The sequence below is a fragment of the Notamacropus eugenii genome, chromosome 2, assembly GCF_028372415.1.
Source record: "Notamacropus eugenii isolate mMacEug1 chromosome 2, mMacEug1.pri_v2, whole genome shotgun sequence".
NCBI lineage: Eukaryota > Metazoa > Chordata > Mammalia > Diprotodontia > Macropodidae > Notamacropus > Notamacropus eugenii.
In genome coordinates, this window is record NC_092873.1 from 496148379 (window position 1) to 496165114 (window position 16736).

A 16736-nucleotide genomic window follows, 5' to 3' on the forward strand; every position below is an offset into this window, starting at 1 on the left:
CTAAAAAAATACCACTCTATACCTATATCCTGAAGAAATCAGCTTTCACAGTAATGAGCAACGTTTTGCCATCTGGCACACATATAAAAAGATATATACATAGATTTGAGTGTATATGTGTGAGAGAGAGAGAGAGAGAGAGAGAGGGATAGGGAGAGAGAGGGATAGGGAGAGAGAGAGAGAGAGAGGGATAGGGAGAGAGAGAGAGAGAGAGAGAGAGAGAGAGGGATAGGGAGGGAGAGAGAGAGAGAGAGAGAGAGAGGGATAGGGAGAGAGAGAGAGAGAGAGAGAGAGAGAGAGAGAGAGAGAGAGAGAGAGAGAGAGAGAGAGAGAGAGAGAGAGAGAGAGAGAGAGAGAGAGAGAGACTGGAGATTGGATCTAGTGTTTCACTGAAAAAAGAAAAAAGTACCAGATGAGGAAATTCCTTCTGCTAATGTAAGTCAGCACCTTCTATATAATTTACAGTCTTAAAGAGTTACCTACCACTGGAAAGTAGGATGACTTCTTGTTTCACATAGGCGATACGTGTGTCTGAGTCAGGGCTTGTACCCACATCTTCGTAGCTCCCTGGTCAGCTGTCTCTTTATCCACTCAGTCATGCTGCCTTTCCTCCTGCATATAATATAAATATATAAAACAACTATTGCTTTATCCTGTGCTCCTCCATGATGGTCATAAGCAAACATTTTTCAAGTGCTGTTGAGGTAAGTTGCTTCTGATCAGATAATGATAACAAAGTTGTAATTTATTAGAAACAAGGTCCAAGTCCTGGGTAAGTTGCTGGTAATAAACTTTTATGAGCAATATATGTATATATACCAACAGGACACAGGTTTCCCAGACTGGTCTTTTCCCAAAGAACTGGACACAGACTGTCAGCCATGGTATCCTTTAAGATATCTGTCTTAACCTTGACTCTGTGCCTGCTTCAGGGGGCAGGCACGTCCCTCATTAAGCTGAATACCAACGGCTATGAAGATGTGGTCATTGCAATTGACCCAGATTTGCCAGAAGATGAAAACCTTATTCAGGAAATCAAGGTAGGAGAGCTGTCAAGTGTTTGCTCTTCGGTTTGATTTGAATTTTGAAATGTGTCTGGGCATGTAATGGGGGGGGGGGGGCATGTTTATGGCTACTTCTTTTTATCTGAAAGAGCTTTAGACATTTCATTGGCCTGCAAGCTCCATATGAGCAGACGGAAGGTGGCAAGCAAGAAAACTAACACCATCTTTAAACTTCTTTCTCTTGATGCCTTTTGTATTTACATTAGATAAATTTAAAGGGTAAAGAAGGAGGTCTTTCCTCAGAAGTAATGAAATGTTACCAGTGACAGATTCTGAGTTCCCAAAGGCACAGAATACATGAACAACCCAGAAAATATATTTGGAGCAATCACGTAAGCTCTTTTGCCAGTCGCTACCACCAGGAAATGCCAATGTCTTTGTATTCCACATTCCCAGTGTGGGGCTATGGTAACCCACAGAAGCGTTCTGAAGCCTTCCAGTGCTTTGTTCCCTGCTCCTTGTCAGGGAGTATCATAGCTTCAGGGGGACAGGGCAAAGGGATTTCTGCTGCCCTGCCCTGCCAGATGCCAGCGACTAGAGCACTGCTCTCTGCCCCCAACAAGGACTGGAATAACTCATTGTGAATATTTTATAGTTACTTATCTGTGTTCAATCTGTTTTCCTTCAATAGAAACAGTTTCTTCTGAGCAGAAGTTGCTAGCTTTTTGCTTTTGTATCCTCTGTGCCTAACACAGTGCCTGGCACAGAACAGATATTTCAGAAATGCCTGTTACCTACTGTAGGCCTTTGAGATGTTCACATCACAATTTACATCTATATGCCATCATACAGCCAGTCAGGTGGCACAGTGACTAGAGCACCAGAATTGATGTCAAAAGGACGTGAGTTCAAGTCTGGCCACAGATACTTCCTAGCTGTGTGACCCTGGGCAAGACACACTTAACCCTTTTTGCCACAGTAAAATAACTGAAGAAGGAAATGGCAAACCACTCCAGTATCTTTGCCAAGAAAACCCCAAAAAGGGTCACAGAGTTAGATACAACTGAACAACAATGCCAAGCACCAAATTTCCATTTTCCAAATAAGGAAGGGGGACCAGAAAGGATAAATGACTTCCCTATGATCACACAGCAAACTAAGCATAAGCCAGAATTTGCATGCCAAGTTCAGAATTCCTTCCATTACACGATGATACCTCTCACTAACAATAGCTCTTATAGGAATTCTTAACTTTTTTTGGTGTCATGAACCCCTTTGATGGTCTGGTGAAGTCCCAGGACCCTTCTCAGAATAATGTTTTTAAATGCATAAAAAATATAGAGGATTACAAAAAAGCCAACGGTTAGTACAAATAAGGATGAGGTTTGGTTTTTTCCCATACAAGTTCAGACACTCTTCAAAATCTATCTGTGGACTTCAGGTTAAGAATCCCTGCTCCAGAAAAAACCTGCAAATTTCTGGTTAAGAGAAAACAGGACACTGACATTGCTTTAAAAAGTACAGGAGGGTGAAAACAAACAAAAATGGAGAATGGGGATGAAGGAGCATGTTCTGACTCCTGATAGAAGGATTTAACATTTTAAGAATCCAGGTTTGTTGTGGACTCAAATTTATTCTAGCTAAAAACAGGGAACTATCCAAAAGCTCCAGAACAAAGGAGATTGTCAGGAAGGAAAGAATTTTACGCATCCTTCAGCACTGCCCTATCCATGTAGTCTGAATAGACAGAATGCCCATCAAACCGGTGAGGGAGACAGGGAGGTAGGACCCAGGCATCCAGTAGAGGGAGAATAACTCCAAGAGGAATGAATGGCTAGGCCCAGATTCTCTCTCACCAACTGAAGGAATTTGTCCTGGGTGGCACTTACGAATAAAAGTGGCTGTTCCAATGTTTGTGATCTGATGGGCTTGCCTTCCTCTATCTGTTGAGAATGTTTTTTGCAGAACAGAAGGTTTTTGAATTCCTGTAATTCATAAGAGCACCTTGTACTCTGTGCTTGTGACACACACACACACACACATATACACACACACACACACACACACACACTGCCTCTCTAAATGGCCCCTCCCTCCCTTCAGAAAAAATGCGTCAAATGGAGTGTAACTGGGGAAGGTTTACTGTGGACAATAGGTTTTCAGCTGGAACTTGAAGGAAGTTAGGGAGTCAGAAGGCTGAGATGTGGAAGGAGAATACTCCAGGAATCGTGGGCAGCCAGAGGAAATGGAGAGCTAGGAGAGGAAGGGCTTGGTTTTGGGAGGGGTAAGGAGGCTGTTATCACTGGATCCCAGAATGCTTGGTTAGGTGTGAGGCTTAAGAAGCCTGGAAAGGCACAAGGGGAGGAGAGGGTTCAGAAGGCTCTGAATGCCACCCAGAGGATTTTCTACTGGATTCTAGAAGTGACCAGAGTCACTGGAGTGAACTGAGTAGGTGGGGAAGATGGGGAAGATTAGGCAGCAGAATGGAGGATGAGCTGGAGGGGAAGAGACTTGTGGCAACATTGACTGTGCATTTATCAAGTGCACTGTTTAGCTCAATTCAACAAGACTTACTGAGCTCCTATGACATGGAAGGAATTTTGATGGGTGCTAGGAAAACAAAGTCAGAAATGAAAAATAGTAACATTCATGAATGGGCTTCCATTTCACTGGAATCAAAAAAGGACAAGCAAATAACAAGATAATTTGAAGAAAGAGAGAGAGACAGAGACAGACAGAGCAAGAGAGAGAGAGAGACAGAGAGAGATAGACAGAGAGAGAGAGAGAGCATGAATCATGAGGGGAGGCGGGGGAACGGCGAAGGAAGATTCCTTTAAGAGGTGGCAATAAGCAGAATCTTATACCAAAGAAACCCAAGGACACCAAGAAGTTGACAAATCTTCTTCTAGGCAGGGGTGAGGATAGACCTCTCCTGGGAGGAGCAGGGTAGGAGACACATTGGGAAAGGTGGAAATGGAAAGCTGAGGAGGTTGTATTTAAGCCTAGATTCACCAGGACTGAAGACTGGACTTTGCGATGACAGCCTGATGGCTGACCTGCCTGCCTCGGGTCTCTCTCCACTCTAACGCATACTCCACCAAGCTGTCCAAGTGATCTTCCTAAAACAGAAGTCTGACATGCCTTCCTGCACCCTCCATGAACTCCAGCATTCCCTATCACCTCCAGGGCCAAATGCAAAATGCTCTGCTTAGCATTCAAAGCCCTTCACAAACAAGCTCCTTCCTACTGTTCCAGTCTTTTTACACCTTACTCACCCTCAATGTACTCTGTACTGCAGGGCCATCGGCCTCCTTACTGCTCTTTTCCCCAAACACTCCAATTCCTAATGATGAAGGCTGAAGAGATCTAGAAGTAAAGGAACTCCAAGACTGGAGTTTCCTGTATGGGTCAACTGGAAAAGAATTCACAGACCCAAGCATGGTTGAGGTCAAGGTGGTAAAGATTTATTATGGTCTTAGGGAACCTGCATCCTTAGAGGGGTACAGGTAAAGTTTATATAGAATACTCTTCATGGAGGTATGGTTTTAGGCCTGAAATGTCACTAAGTCAACTAACAGTCAGGATTGACTAAGGAATACCTTGGCTGCTCTCATCAATGTCTTCTTAGACAAGATAAATGTAAGGGAATATACATATGTCTAAGTCTAGGATATACATGATTGACCAATGAGCAGCAAATGTCATGATGACCCAGGGCACAGCCAGTTCAGCCAGTACACAGCTGGTTCAGACTAGTAAGTTCTATAGGTGCAGTTGGCTACTGTATTAGGAAGGGAGATGACCGTTGTTGTTGGGGCAGGCTGTATCCTTGGGGTGGGGAGAAGCTGCCTGGAATAGTGTTTTGAGGCTAGGGAAAAATGTGATTTTTAGAGAGAAATGTGATTTTAGAACTGGAGTCCAACCAAGCACAGGCACCCAAGCAGCCCATCATTTCCCTCTTAAACAGATGAGACCCAAAATCTTTTGGGGTAAGGATTGAACATCTCAGCTTCTGAAATGGCCTCATGCTGGAAGAGGACATAGAGCTGTCCTACCTCACAGGGTCCCACCACTCGAGGGGTTGGGTCTGTAGTTAGTGTCATACCAGGTTCAGAGGGTAATGGGTCATGGTCTCAGACAGCAGTTGGTACACAGCCTGAGCTGTTATCTGCAAGTGGAGGGCATTGAGCCTACAAGACACAAATCTGGCACAGAGATTAAACAAACAAGGACCTAAAAGGAGTAGGAAGAAAATAATTAGAACTGGGGTTAGTATGGGAATACTGTCAAACTTCCTCAAATACTCTCAACATCCTTAGTAAACTATCCAGGGACAGGAAGGGCTTAGATGACCCCCATTTGTCCCAAACCTTCTTACCTGTCTTCTATGTTTTTGATCAAGTCTTTATTTTTCTAAATCTTCTGAATCCATTATTCAGACTGCTTCACTTTCCTTTATATTTCTATCATAGACAAGGCAGTTCACAAGTTATTACTCTTCACTAACATATCTGTAGTGCCTTAGAGATTCCTGACTTGAACCTCACATCTGAATAGATATAATCTTTGTTTCACAAGCTTGTTGAACAAGCTTGTTTATCTTTCTCTGACTATACTCACTCCGGAACAGAGACTTTAGAAATTAAGTCTTTTACATGTGATAAGTTCAAATGCTAATTTTAACACTTGCTTAAGCCATGGAATGACTACAGTTCAGATCAAAACAGCAAGATCTCTTCTGCTTTATAGATCATTACATTAATTTAGCAATACATTATCTTCCAATGAAATTTTAGTAGGTCTTACAAGAGAGATTTTTAAAAAACATTTCTTTTAAAAGTATTTCCTTTTCTTTTAAAAGTTTAAAATATATACTAATGTTAAGAGAGTCAATAACTTCTATAAAGAAAATTCGTTGAAAACTTTTAAAGTGATAGCTCTCTTTTCACCTTAAAGCAAAAATAAATAAATAAATAAACCTTTGAAATTGAAATTCACTGAAACTCAGTTGCTATAAAATGTCCTTAAGTAACACGAATTCCCAGATAACCCAGATAGCACAAAATGGTTTGGTTAAAAAAAGGTGTTGTAATGGAATCTCACAACAGTAAGAGACTGATCATTGGAAATACTACTGCTTTTAAAATCCTTTTAAACAATGGGGACATCTTAGGGTGAGCCTTAAGCAGTTTATATAAATATCTTCACATCTTCTAATTCTAGATAAAAATAACATTAGATTTCCCAGTAAGATTACACAAAAATGCTCATATGCTTTACTGGCTACATGCTCTTGATCACAGAAATTTGCTATGGAAGGAAAAAAGCAGGGACATGAGACATACCAAATATGATAGGATAAAAGATCCTTGACTCTATTTGAATTCAGATGAGAGTAAAATTCTCCAATTAGCAATCACATAAAATAATTCTCCAATCATGCAGTTTCTGTATCATAGGAATACTCGGGGGGGAAACATTCCTTTTTAAAGAATGAGGAAACTGAGTCAGTAGGATCCCATCCTAGAATGAGGCTAGAATTGTCCCCTCAGTCTTTCCTTTCAAGATGCAAACTTTTAACAGTATAGGATCACATTCCCTCTGAATAGCCAGTGGCATTTCTCTCAGATACTTTTTTAATGCAGACAACTATACCCAAATTCAAACTCAAAATTAGTTATGGTCCCAAGTGCATTTTACCTTCAACAGCAAGCCTCACTAATCACAACTTAAAGCCAGATACAGTTACTTTTATTCTCATGGGTTGCAATAAGCAATAAAGATTTACCAGGACTCACATACATAAGGGATTCCATTTAACATCTTTCCTTTTCAAATTTAAAATTTCTCCTGGTGAAAAAAGCCAAGTGTTAAAAATCCTTTCTACCTATTACAACTTCTGAGCAAGTCATCACTGTTTAGGAACTACATACTCAAACAAGCTATTTTCCTGGGGTTCATGACCTTGTCCACACGGATGGTTTTCAAGGGCCTTGGCAATTTTACAAAATAAGGGGAATCAGCATGGACCCCAGGAAAGGTGCTGATGCTAGTGTCCCTGCATGCCAACCCCCAAACATACAGGAGGACTGTTCTGAATGGGCAGAACCAATCTGAATAAGGTTTTCACCCAATTCCCTCCTTTCCATACACAGTAAACCATTTTAGGTTTTAGCATGAAAACACTAACCCCAAATAACTTAGTTAATAATCTTACAACATTCATAAATGACAGCCAAATTGTTTTGTCTGTAACCTCCTTAAAGGGCAAAGGTGAAAATACCTGGTTTTTCAAATGGCGGTGATAAGACAGGGTCAGCAAGGCTGAAAAACTAACATAAGTGATTTTTACACAATTTATCCAACACCTTTTAGTTTCAACAAAATTCATATTAAAAACTGCTTTGTCTAACACCATTTCCAGCTCACAGTGGTCACTCCATTTTTACGATATAAGAGAATTTTACTACAGTTCAGAAACACAACAGTAACACAGTAAATTTTAGATGACAATTGCATTTCCAAACCATCATACATAAAAATTATTAATAGAAGACAGGACTTAACAAATGTAGAGAGAGGCTGGTTGGCCTGTGATTTCATACTGCCCTGGCCCATCTCCTTCTTTCCCCACAGCTGCAGAGTCTGGTTGTGAGGGAGTCATGGATCTGGGAAGGGGGGAGAAAGATGGACTAAGGACCAGGGAGTGCTGGGAAGTTGTGGAGTTCAGCACCTGAAATAAAGGACCAGGGGCCATTGAGGAGGGGGATTTGGTGGATAAGGATGAGGGTGCTTGAGGAATCTATGAGCTTCCAGATAGGGGACACTCAGCTTCTGAGAACCTGGAGCAGAAGCCTCCCCCTCCTTCCTTTTGCTAGATGGGGACAGTGACTCAAATTCCCTACTATTCTTCAGCACTCTCTTTCCTTAATGGGATCTGGGATGAGAGGAGTTAACAGAATCTGCTAAAATGTTTTTAGCTGTTCTAACTATTCATGACAGCCCCAGCTCCACGGTCACAGTCAGGACTACAGGGTAAAGATCTTAATAGTTGCAATTTTTACTCAAGTAAACTTCACTTCTGAGTCCACTCCTTAAAAAATTCTTTGAAAGAGAGGGCTTTGAATCTGTCACTCGAAGTGAGAGGGACTCTGGAAAAAGATCCAGTGGCACCTAGTTCCTTCTCTTTTACTGGAGAGTTCAAAGCTTTGTCTCTGAGGCTTCTTTTTTAGATCTATGCATTTTCCCAATCTGCCTTAGTGACAAATAGTATAATAAATTCTGACCTATCTTAAACATCAAATTAGGAGTGACACATTTCAGTTAAAATATGAACAGAATGAATTTAACTACCTTTTGATTGTGTTCCGTTACACAAAAACATCTCTTTCTTTTAGGTGGGGCATGAAATGGTTAAATTCCAGTCAATCTGTCTCTCTGATACTAGGGAAAAAGTTTCCCAGATTTCTTTCTTGTCCTTCTCTCCACCTTCAAAACCTAGTAAGGGTTAGATGGTAGAGAGAGACAATTTTACCAACAACTTCCCATAAATTTCCAAACCTTTTATGCTTTCCTTAAAACTTTCTACTCATGCTGTAATCCTTCCTACAGTCTTACTTTCTCACCTTTCCTTCTATCTACTTATTCCTTCTGGTGGGCTTTCATGAAAACCCCTTTAAAACTGCACATACCTTATTTCTTTCTGCTTTTGACCTGGCACTGTTTTTAGCAATCATATAAACTAAACAGTAAAAAATTTGTCTCTTTCTATCTCCCATTGATCATCAGAGAAACGGGGAGGGAAAAGAGATAACTGCATTCCAAGGTCCACCTGCAGCAGGCTGGCTGCATTAACACAGACATTTTCATTCATACAGACACAGACAGAACATACACAGACAATGAAGGAAGAATCCAAAAGCTCAGAGAGGATGATCAGAAATCCTCTGCACAAATCATACACTTTTGCTTGGCTCTCCAGATCATAATGGAGGTCAAGTAAATGTTCTTTAAGGTACTGGAGACCAAGTTTCCTAGGAATGAGTCTCAGAGTGGGGGGTGTTGGCCCATCCTTTTGCCTGTAATCTTTAGGGATGGGTATAGAAGGGAAGGGGTACCAATAGCAGCTGTAGACTATCTCACCTCCTAGCATCCTAAAGAGGGACCTAACAACACGAATTCCCTATCAAGGCATCCCTTGACACATGTGAATTGTGCCAGAGCCTGTCAAAGGCTCCACCTAAACCCCAGTAAGTGTTCCTAGGTAATTAAGGGGTAAGCCTCAACTACAAGGCAAGAAGGGGTTGGCTAGGGAAGTTTAAGGGAAGGGGGAAGAGAGGGCAAGCTTACCTTGACTTGAAGAATACCTGAGACCTCAGACTGTGCCCCACATTGAGGACCAGAAACATGACGAGGGTTGGAGAGATAGAGGGGCAGGAACTCCAAGACTGGAGTTCCCTGTATGGGCCATTTGGAAAAGAATTCTTAGACTCAAGCATTGTTGAAGTCAAGGTGGTAAAGATTTACTATGCTTTCAGTGGGCAACCTTAGAGGGGTACAAGTAAAGTTTATATAGGATATTCTTTAATAAAATATGTGCCAAATATGCTCACCAGGTGATTCAGAGCAGGATTAGGGAGTGGTTAGTTCTTAAAGGAATATGCACTTTTAGTATTCATCAGGAAATAGCCCAAAGCGGGACTATACTGAGGTGTGCTTTTAGGTCTGAAAAGTCACTAAGTCAACTAACAGTCAGAACTGACTAAGGAATACCATGGCTGCTCTCATCAATGTCTTCTTAGACAAGATAAATGTAAGGGAGTATACATATGTCTAAGTCTAGGATACATATGATTGGCCAGTGCGTAGTAAATTTCATTATGACCCAGTACACAGCCTGTTCAGCCAGTACACAACTGGTTCAGACTAATAAATTCCATAGATGCAGCTGGCTACTGTATCAGGAAAGGAGATAATGGTTGTTTCTGGGGCAGGCTGTGTCCTTGGCATGGGCAGAACCTTCCAGGGATAGTGTTTTGAAGCTAGGGAGAAATGTGATTTTTAGAGAGAAATGTCATTTTAGAATTGAGGTCCAAGCACAGGCACCCAAGCACCCAATCATTAACTCTGTACCTTTCTCTGGCTGTTCCCCATGCCTGGAACTTTCTTCTAAAAAAAACCTTTCTTGACCTCTCTGAATGCTAGGAGTTTTTCTCTGCTGATTGTTTCCCAGCAGAATTAGCTACTCTCTCTTGGCTGAGCCCACTCACATCTCCTTGTATTTGTCCATAGGGACAAATAGTATAATAAATTCTGACCTATCTTAAACATCAAATTAGGAGTGACACATTTCAGTTAAAATATGACCAGAATGAATTTAACTACCTTTTGCTGGTGTACTATAAGGCTTTGCACATATGACTATCCCACCCCTCCCAACCTACCATTAGACCATAAACTCCTAAATAGCAGGGTCTGAGTTCTAGCCATCTCTCTGTCCCCAGAGGTGTTTTGCAAATGTTAGGTACTTAAAACCTGTTTCTCCTAAAAAGGACCAGGACACTAAAGAGGTGAGAGTGTAAATCAGACTGAACAGTACAAGCAACAACAAGTACCAGCCACATTTCTCCATTTTCACCTGATTAAAATCCTGTAGAGGTTTTGTAATTATCAATCTTCTCTGTGAAGTTAAATGATTGTTATTTGTTCCTCTGTCAGCTGTCAAATTTCCTAATGGATTTCTTCTTTTCATATAGAACATGGTATCAGAGGCTTCAAATTACCTGTATGAGGCCACAGAAAAAAGATTTTACTTCAAAGGAGTCTCCATCTTGATTCCTACAACATGGCAGACAAAACCAAACTATGAGAAACCAAAACTTGAGACCTACAAAAATGTAAGATCATCAGACTCTCATTTTTATTAAGCATTACTTTTATTTTAAAAATATTTTTATCAAACATTACTTAATGGGTGACCTAAATATTTTAAATGCAATCCTCTGATAATTAATGAAAATATTTTCACAGTCATTCAGTGTAAATATTGCAAGTTTTGGTTATGATGTTCCATATAACATGAAACTTTAAAAAAACATTTCTAGGCGGATATCATCATTGAAGCCGCTAATCCCCCCGGCAATGATGTTCCACGAACAGACCAGTTTGGGCAGTGTGGAGAAAAGGGAGAGAGAATTCATTTAACTCCTGACATCATATTGGGGAAAAAGGTGGATGAGTATGGACCACGAGGTACTGATGAAGCTCTGTGATTGTATCATATGTGCAGAATGTTCCTAACTCAAGTTTCACAATATTCAAAGAATACAATTCTCTTGATCTGAAACTGAAGATTAGCCAAGAAGATTTCAGGGGAATTCCTTTCTTCACTTAAGAAGGGATAGTGGTATTTCACTTCACCTTTGGAAATGTAATTGCTTTAGATGGTGGTCTCTAAATGTTTTTTACTGCCTTGTATCAGAAAAAAAGGAATATCACCTTAGAGGCTGAAGGGAGATTGGTTTGGGCTGGGGAGAGATTTGAGGGAGGCAGAACCACCAGCAGGCTACTGAAATAGTCCAGGTGTGAGATAATGAGGGCTGGCAGCATCAGACAAAAAAAGGGCCATATTCGAGCTACGTCGAAGGTGAAATCAATGCGTCTTGGCAATTGATGGGATGTTGGGTGTAAGAGAGTGAGGAATCCTGGATGACACTTAGGTTGTGAGTCTGATGGACTGGGAGGATGGTATTGCCCTCTACAGTAACAGGAGGAGGGGGCACGGTTTAAGGGAAAAGATAATGAATTCAGTTTTGGAAACACTGAGTTAAAGACGTCTACTGCATATCAGCTCAAGACGTCTGAAAGGCAGTTGGAGATGTGAGACTGGAGGTCAGCAGGGAGATTAGGGCAGAATAGGTTCATTTCAGAATCATCAGCAAAGAGATGAAAATTATATTCAGGGGTTTGATGGATCACAAGTGAAATAGCACAGAGGGAGAAGAGAGCACACCTTAGAATCCTGAGGGTCACCTGTTGGGTGAATGTCTTGGCTCTCCAGGGGTTTGGGCTTCTACCCTAGAGACCACGCCCTTAGAGAACATATTCAATTAAAGTATTTCTCACATTAAAAGTTTATGAATCAGTGTAACACCCAATATAAACCTAAGGATCTAAATTTTCTCCATACGCATTCAAGCATCTAAGCATAGGTGGTTATTAAAATGAAAGGAGTCAAATAGAACTAATTTGATTTTCAATAAATTCAACAAATATTACTAAGTACCTACCATGTGTAAGGGACTGAGCAAAGTTTAGGAGACTCGGAGATAAAAAATGCCCTCACCTACCCCACAGTCCATGGGAAGAATACAAGATGGACACTGAATTAGAATACAGAGCAAGGAGTAAAGAGGGAACGAGAGAGAAGAGCCAATGAGCTCTAGCACTACCAGAAAGAGGCTGAATGTGGACTAATAGTGGTGGGCTCCAGGATGACATCTCAGAAGAAGTGATACTAAAATTGAATTTTGAATGAAGATAACGATTCTGGAAGGCACATAAGAAAGGAATTCATACTATGAATGGGGCAGGGTTTAGACAAATATTGAGAGACAGGAGATTGCATATTGAACTCTGGGAACAGAAAATTATTCAATTTGACTGGAATACAAAGGGCACAAAAGGAAGTAATAGGAAAGTGATAAGTTGGAGTCAGAATCTGGAAGGTTAAAGATCAGGTTCAGTGGTCTGAATTTCATCCCAGTGTACTAGGGAGCCAAGAAAGTTTTTTAAGAAGGGGAGTGACATGGTCAGATGTAGGATCATGGGATTATAGATTTAGAGATGGAAAGGACCTTAGAGGTAATCTAGTCCAATCATGTCATTAGGTACATGAGGAAACTGAGGCCCAGGGACATTAAGTGATCCAACCAATCTTCTTTCTACTACAACACACTACTAGTCAACATGTCCTTAGAAACGTACAACACATAGTAATGTGAGGAGGTGGAGAAGCTTGGCAGCCAGGGAGAGAAATCAGAGAAGGCTTCATGGTAGATAGAGTGCTTGTACACCTTCAAGGAAGATGGAGATTTTAAGGAGCATGAAGGACTAGTAGTATTAAATGTAATAAATGTACTGGGGGTAAACACAGCATACCTAAGGGACAGAAAAGACAGACACATGTAGCACGTCCTGAGTGTTGGAAAACAGAGGAATAGTCTACTGGTATCTACACAATGTCAAGAAACCTATTCAAAGATATACTCCTCCCCCAGATCGTTGATTAGGCTCCATTTAATTGATTCATGTTGGAAGGGAGAGGACGTAAGATGGGGAGACATGGATGAACTGAAATCTGTACCACTGATGCCTATAAGTGAATGAAAGAGATCACAGATCCATCCAATTATTTAAGTAAAAGTAAGGGTAATAGGAAAGGAAGGAAGGAAGGAAGGAAGGAAGGAAGGAAGGAAGGAAGGAAGGAAGGAAGGAAGGAAGGAAGGAAGGAAGGAAGGAAGGAAAGAACTATGATGGACCAGAAACTATGCTAAGTGTTTTGCAAATGCTCCTCACAAAAACATTGAGAGGTTGGTGCTCTTAGGACCTCCATTTTACAGCTGAGGAAAATGAGGCAAAGGTTAAAAGATTTGCCCAGGTCATACAGCTACTAAGGGTATGAGGTCAGATTTGAACTTAGATCTTTCTGACTCCAGGCACAGCACTCTATCCACTGCAACATCCAGCTATTTTGAATAGTACACCAAAAGTCATGAAATATAAAATTTTAGAAGAAGGGTCTCAGTGCATTGGGTACTTTTATCTACGTTTGATCTGTGGAAATCCATGAATAAGAATTTCACAGGAACAGAAAGCATGAGTAGGGTGAAATTTGCATTGATGAATGGAATATCCACATAGACCTGAGGGGATAAACACAGCAACATCAAAATGTAGAAGTAATTATATTTTTGAATTTCAAATATATTCCCACAGGTAAAATTTTAGTGCATGAATGGGCCCATTTACGGTGGGGAGTGTTTGATGAGTACAATGAAGAGGAGCGTTTCTACCAGTCTGAAGGAAGAAATGTACCAGTAAAGTATGTTTATCTTCGTTTTACTTTTTTTGGGAACCACATTAGACTGAAATCATCTTCTTGCGATTTAATTTTCAAAATATCTGGTTATCAAGATTGTTTTTCTTTTCATCTATAGATTACAACAAAGCCATGTGTTATCATCAATTTCACCATAACCTTCTTTATATGTGACTGCTTCCTACAGCAACACACTTCAAAGATGAGGCAGCTATGTCAAAGCACAGAAATTTTTCTGAATCTGAGGCACAAAATCATTACAGATCAACTCTTTGGTGTTGTTATATATATCTGCAGCACAGAGAGACTTGCCAGTATGGCCTCAGATACAAGCCACCCCTAGAGAGACAGACCTAGCACAGATCCTTGCTGCCTCCTCAGGACAGCAGCAGTACACATTGACAGACAGAGACAGAACAAGCCCCCCAAATGTTGGAATATCACACCATCACTGCACCAAAGAACCTACCAGACCCTTTCCCTCTCTCTCCTCAGGGATTTTAGCAATGATTTTAGGAAGCACAAGCAACACTCTCTTACTTCTTGGGGTTTAAGTACTGTGGGAAATTACAACTCTCAAGGAGGGAAAATATCAGTATCCTTCCTTGAGTAGGCTACACCTGCTCTCTTTCTGTTTTTGCAGGAAACCTACATTGCTCTCCCTGTGGGGTTAACAAAAGGTTTAGCATCAGTCAATCCAGGAGCATTAATGAAACACCTGCTATACGATGGGTGCTGTCGTTGGTGTTAGGGATACAAAGGGGAACATTAAAGTCTCAGCTCTCAAGGACCTTGAAGGAAATGACATGTACTTATACACACACACACAGCACATACACACAAAATAGGTGCGAAGTAAATGCAAGGCAATTGGGAGGGACACGAGTCTTCATGGTGCCTTCATTTCCTCTACATGTTTAGCTGGGCCACAGAGCTCTGAGAGATACTCTGTTGAGCAGTTTTGATCTACTTAATGAATGAAACAAGTCAATGAAAAGAAAATTGGATTCTTAGGAATACAAATAAATACAGATAAAAAACTTGAGCACCACAAATTAGTGGTGATAACAACACTGGGCAGCTACCCTAGCTGCTGAGAATGAGGATCCTCTCTTAATTCCCTTGAAGACAATAAGGAGTAAGGAGCCCATCCCAGGGAGCAACACAGTCGGGGACACCAGTAAAGCCGACCTGGTACTCCCTACAGATGGCCTAGTATTGGGATATTGGAAAAAAAGCGCATTTGAAATTTCCTGCAGGGATTCTCTGCCAAACAGAAAGTTTTATTCCTGCCTGACTGAGACTTTGATGCCTAAGTGGGTTGCTTGATACATACCCTCTATGATGAAGAAATAATTAATGTGATAACATCAGGGACACACATAGGTTGGGTGATTTATAATGAGTTTATGTTTTAAAATCTAATCCTAATATGTTTTCAGATGTTCTGAAGCTATCACTGGTACAAATAGGGTGCATACATGTTCCGGAGGCAGTTGTTCTCTCAGATCATGCAGAATAGATCCAAAAACAGGAAAACTTAACAAAGACTGCTTATTTATACCTGATAAAGTTCAGAACGAGAAAAGTTCCATCATGTTCATGCAAAGCATTGAATCTGTAAGTATTTAAAATTTTATGTCATTAGTTCTGAAGTTTGTAAAGAGAAAACAGTGTCTTTTTGAACCATAACAGTAGCATTTATTGGTGTTAAAAGTTTGCAGAAAACTTTGCCTCTGCCTTATTATCTGATGCTAATGACCTCACTGGTCATAACTGTCATTCCTATATCACACATGAGGAAACAAACTTGGAGAAATGAAGTGAGTGGTGCACAGTCCCACTGCTAGCTCAGCGCTCTATCAGAACATCTATCCAGACGGCCTGAGACAGGTCCCTTCTGCTGGGCAGCCCCTTAATGTGCCATTACATCTCTAAAAGGGAAGGCTGAGGATACAAAAGAGAACAGAAGGGAACACCACGTTCATTAGGCAAATCCTCTCAAAAGGTCATTGTTGATACTCTAGTCCAATCCTTTTGAAATTACTCTAAATACCCCTTAAATTCCTAAAGTAAAAAATCAAAGTAGGGCTCTAAGGGGGAATGCTTTCTTGGAAGGAATGTGGGCTGGAGGTGTCAGGATATCCTCAATAGCTCCTTTTATTGTTTAACTTTCTGTTACATACATATACATGTGTGTGCGTATATACATATATATACATATATATGTGTGTGTATATATATAAATATATATATATGGGTGTGTGAGTATCTGTGTGTGTGTATATATATATATATATGTATATTTATGTTCATAAATTGGTTGCTTCTATTCCAACTTACATTGTTTTGAGAAGTGGGCTTAGCCAAATGATCTACCTTGGTGTTAAATATGAAAAGCTGTGAGGGTAAGAGAGATTAATTGACTCATGTCACACAGTAGCAAGTAGCCAAGGCAGCATTCAAACTCAGGACCTCTGCACAGAAACCCAGCACTCTCTCTCTGCCTCTGAGGATGGAGCCTCTCTTCTGGATTCCTCCTGCTGACTTTGCAGTTCACTATAACCATAGTGCACAGAACACTGGGCCTAAAGTCAGGAAGACTCACCTGCCGGAGTTCAAAGTCAGCCTCA

At 40.8% G+C, this 16736-nt stretch overlaps 1 protein-coding gene across 1 annotated transcript in view; it reads left to right on the forward strand.

The window, feature by feature from the left end:
* The first annotated feature begins 807 nt into the window (after positions 1 to 807).
* LOC140523216 (calcium-activated chloride channel regulator 1-like) overlaps positions 808 to 16736 on the forward strand; it is a 48001-nt gene continuing 32072 nt past the window's right edge. The window contains exons 1-5 of the mRNA XM_072638194.1: positions 808 to 1040; positions 10760 to 10900; positions 11108 to 11255; positions 14001 to 14106; positions 15546 to 15723. Coding sequence (XP_072494295.1) covers positions 882 to 1040; positions 10760 to 10900; positions 11108 to 11255; positions 14001 to 14106; positions 15546 to 15723 — 732 coding nt within the window. The 5' untranslated portion in view covers positions 808 to 881. The remainder of the gene's footprint in view (positions 1041 to 10759; positions 10901 to 11107; positions 11256 to 14000; positions 14107 to 15545; positions 15724 to 16736) is intronic.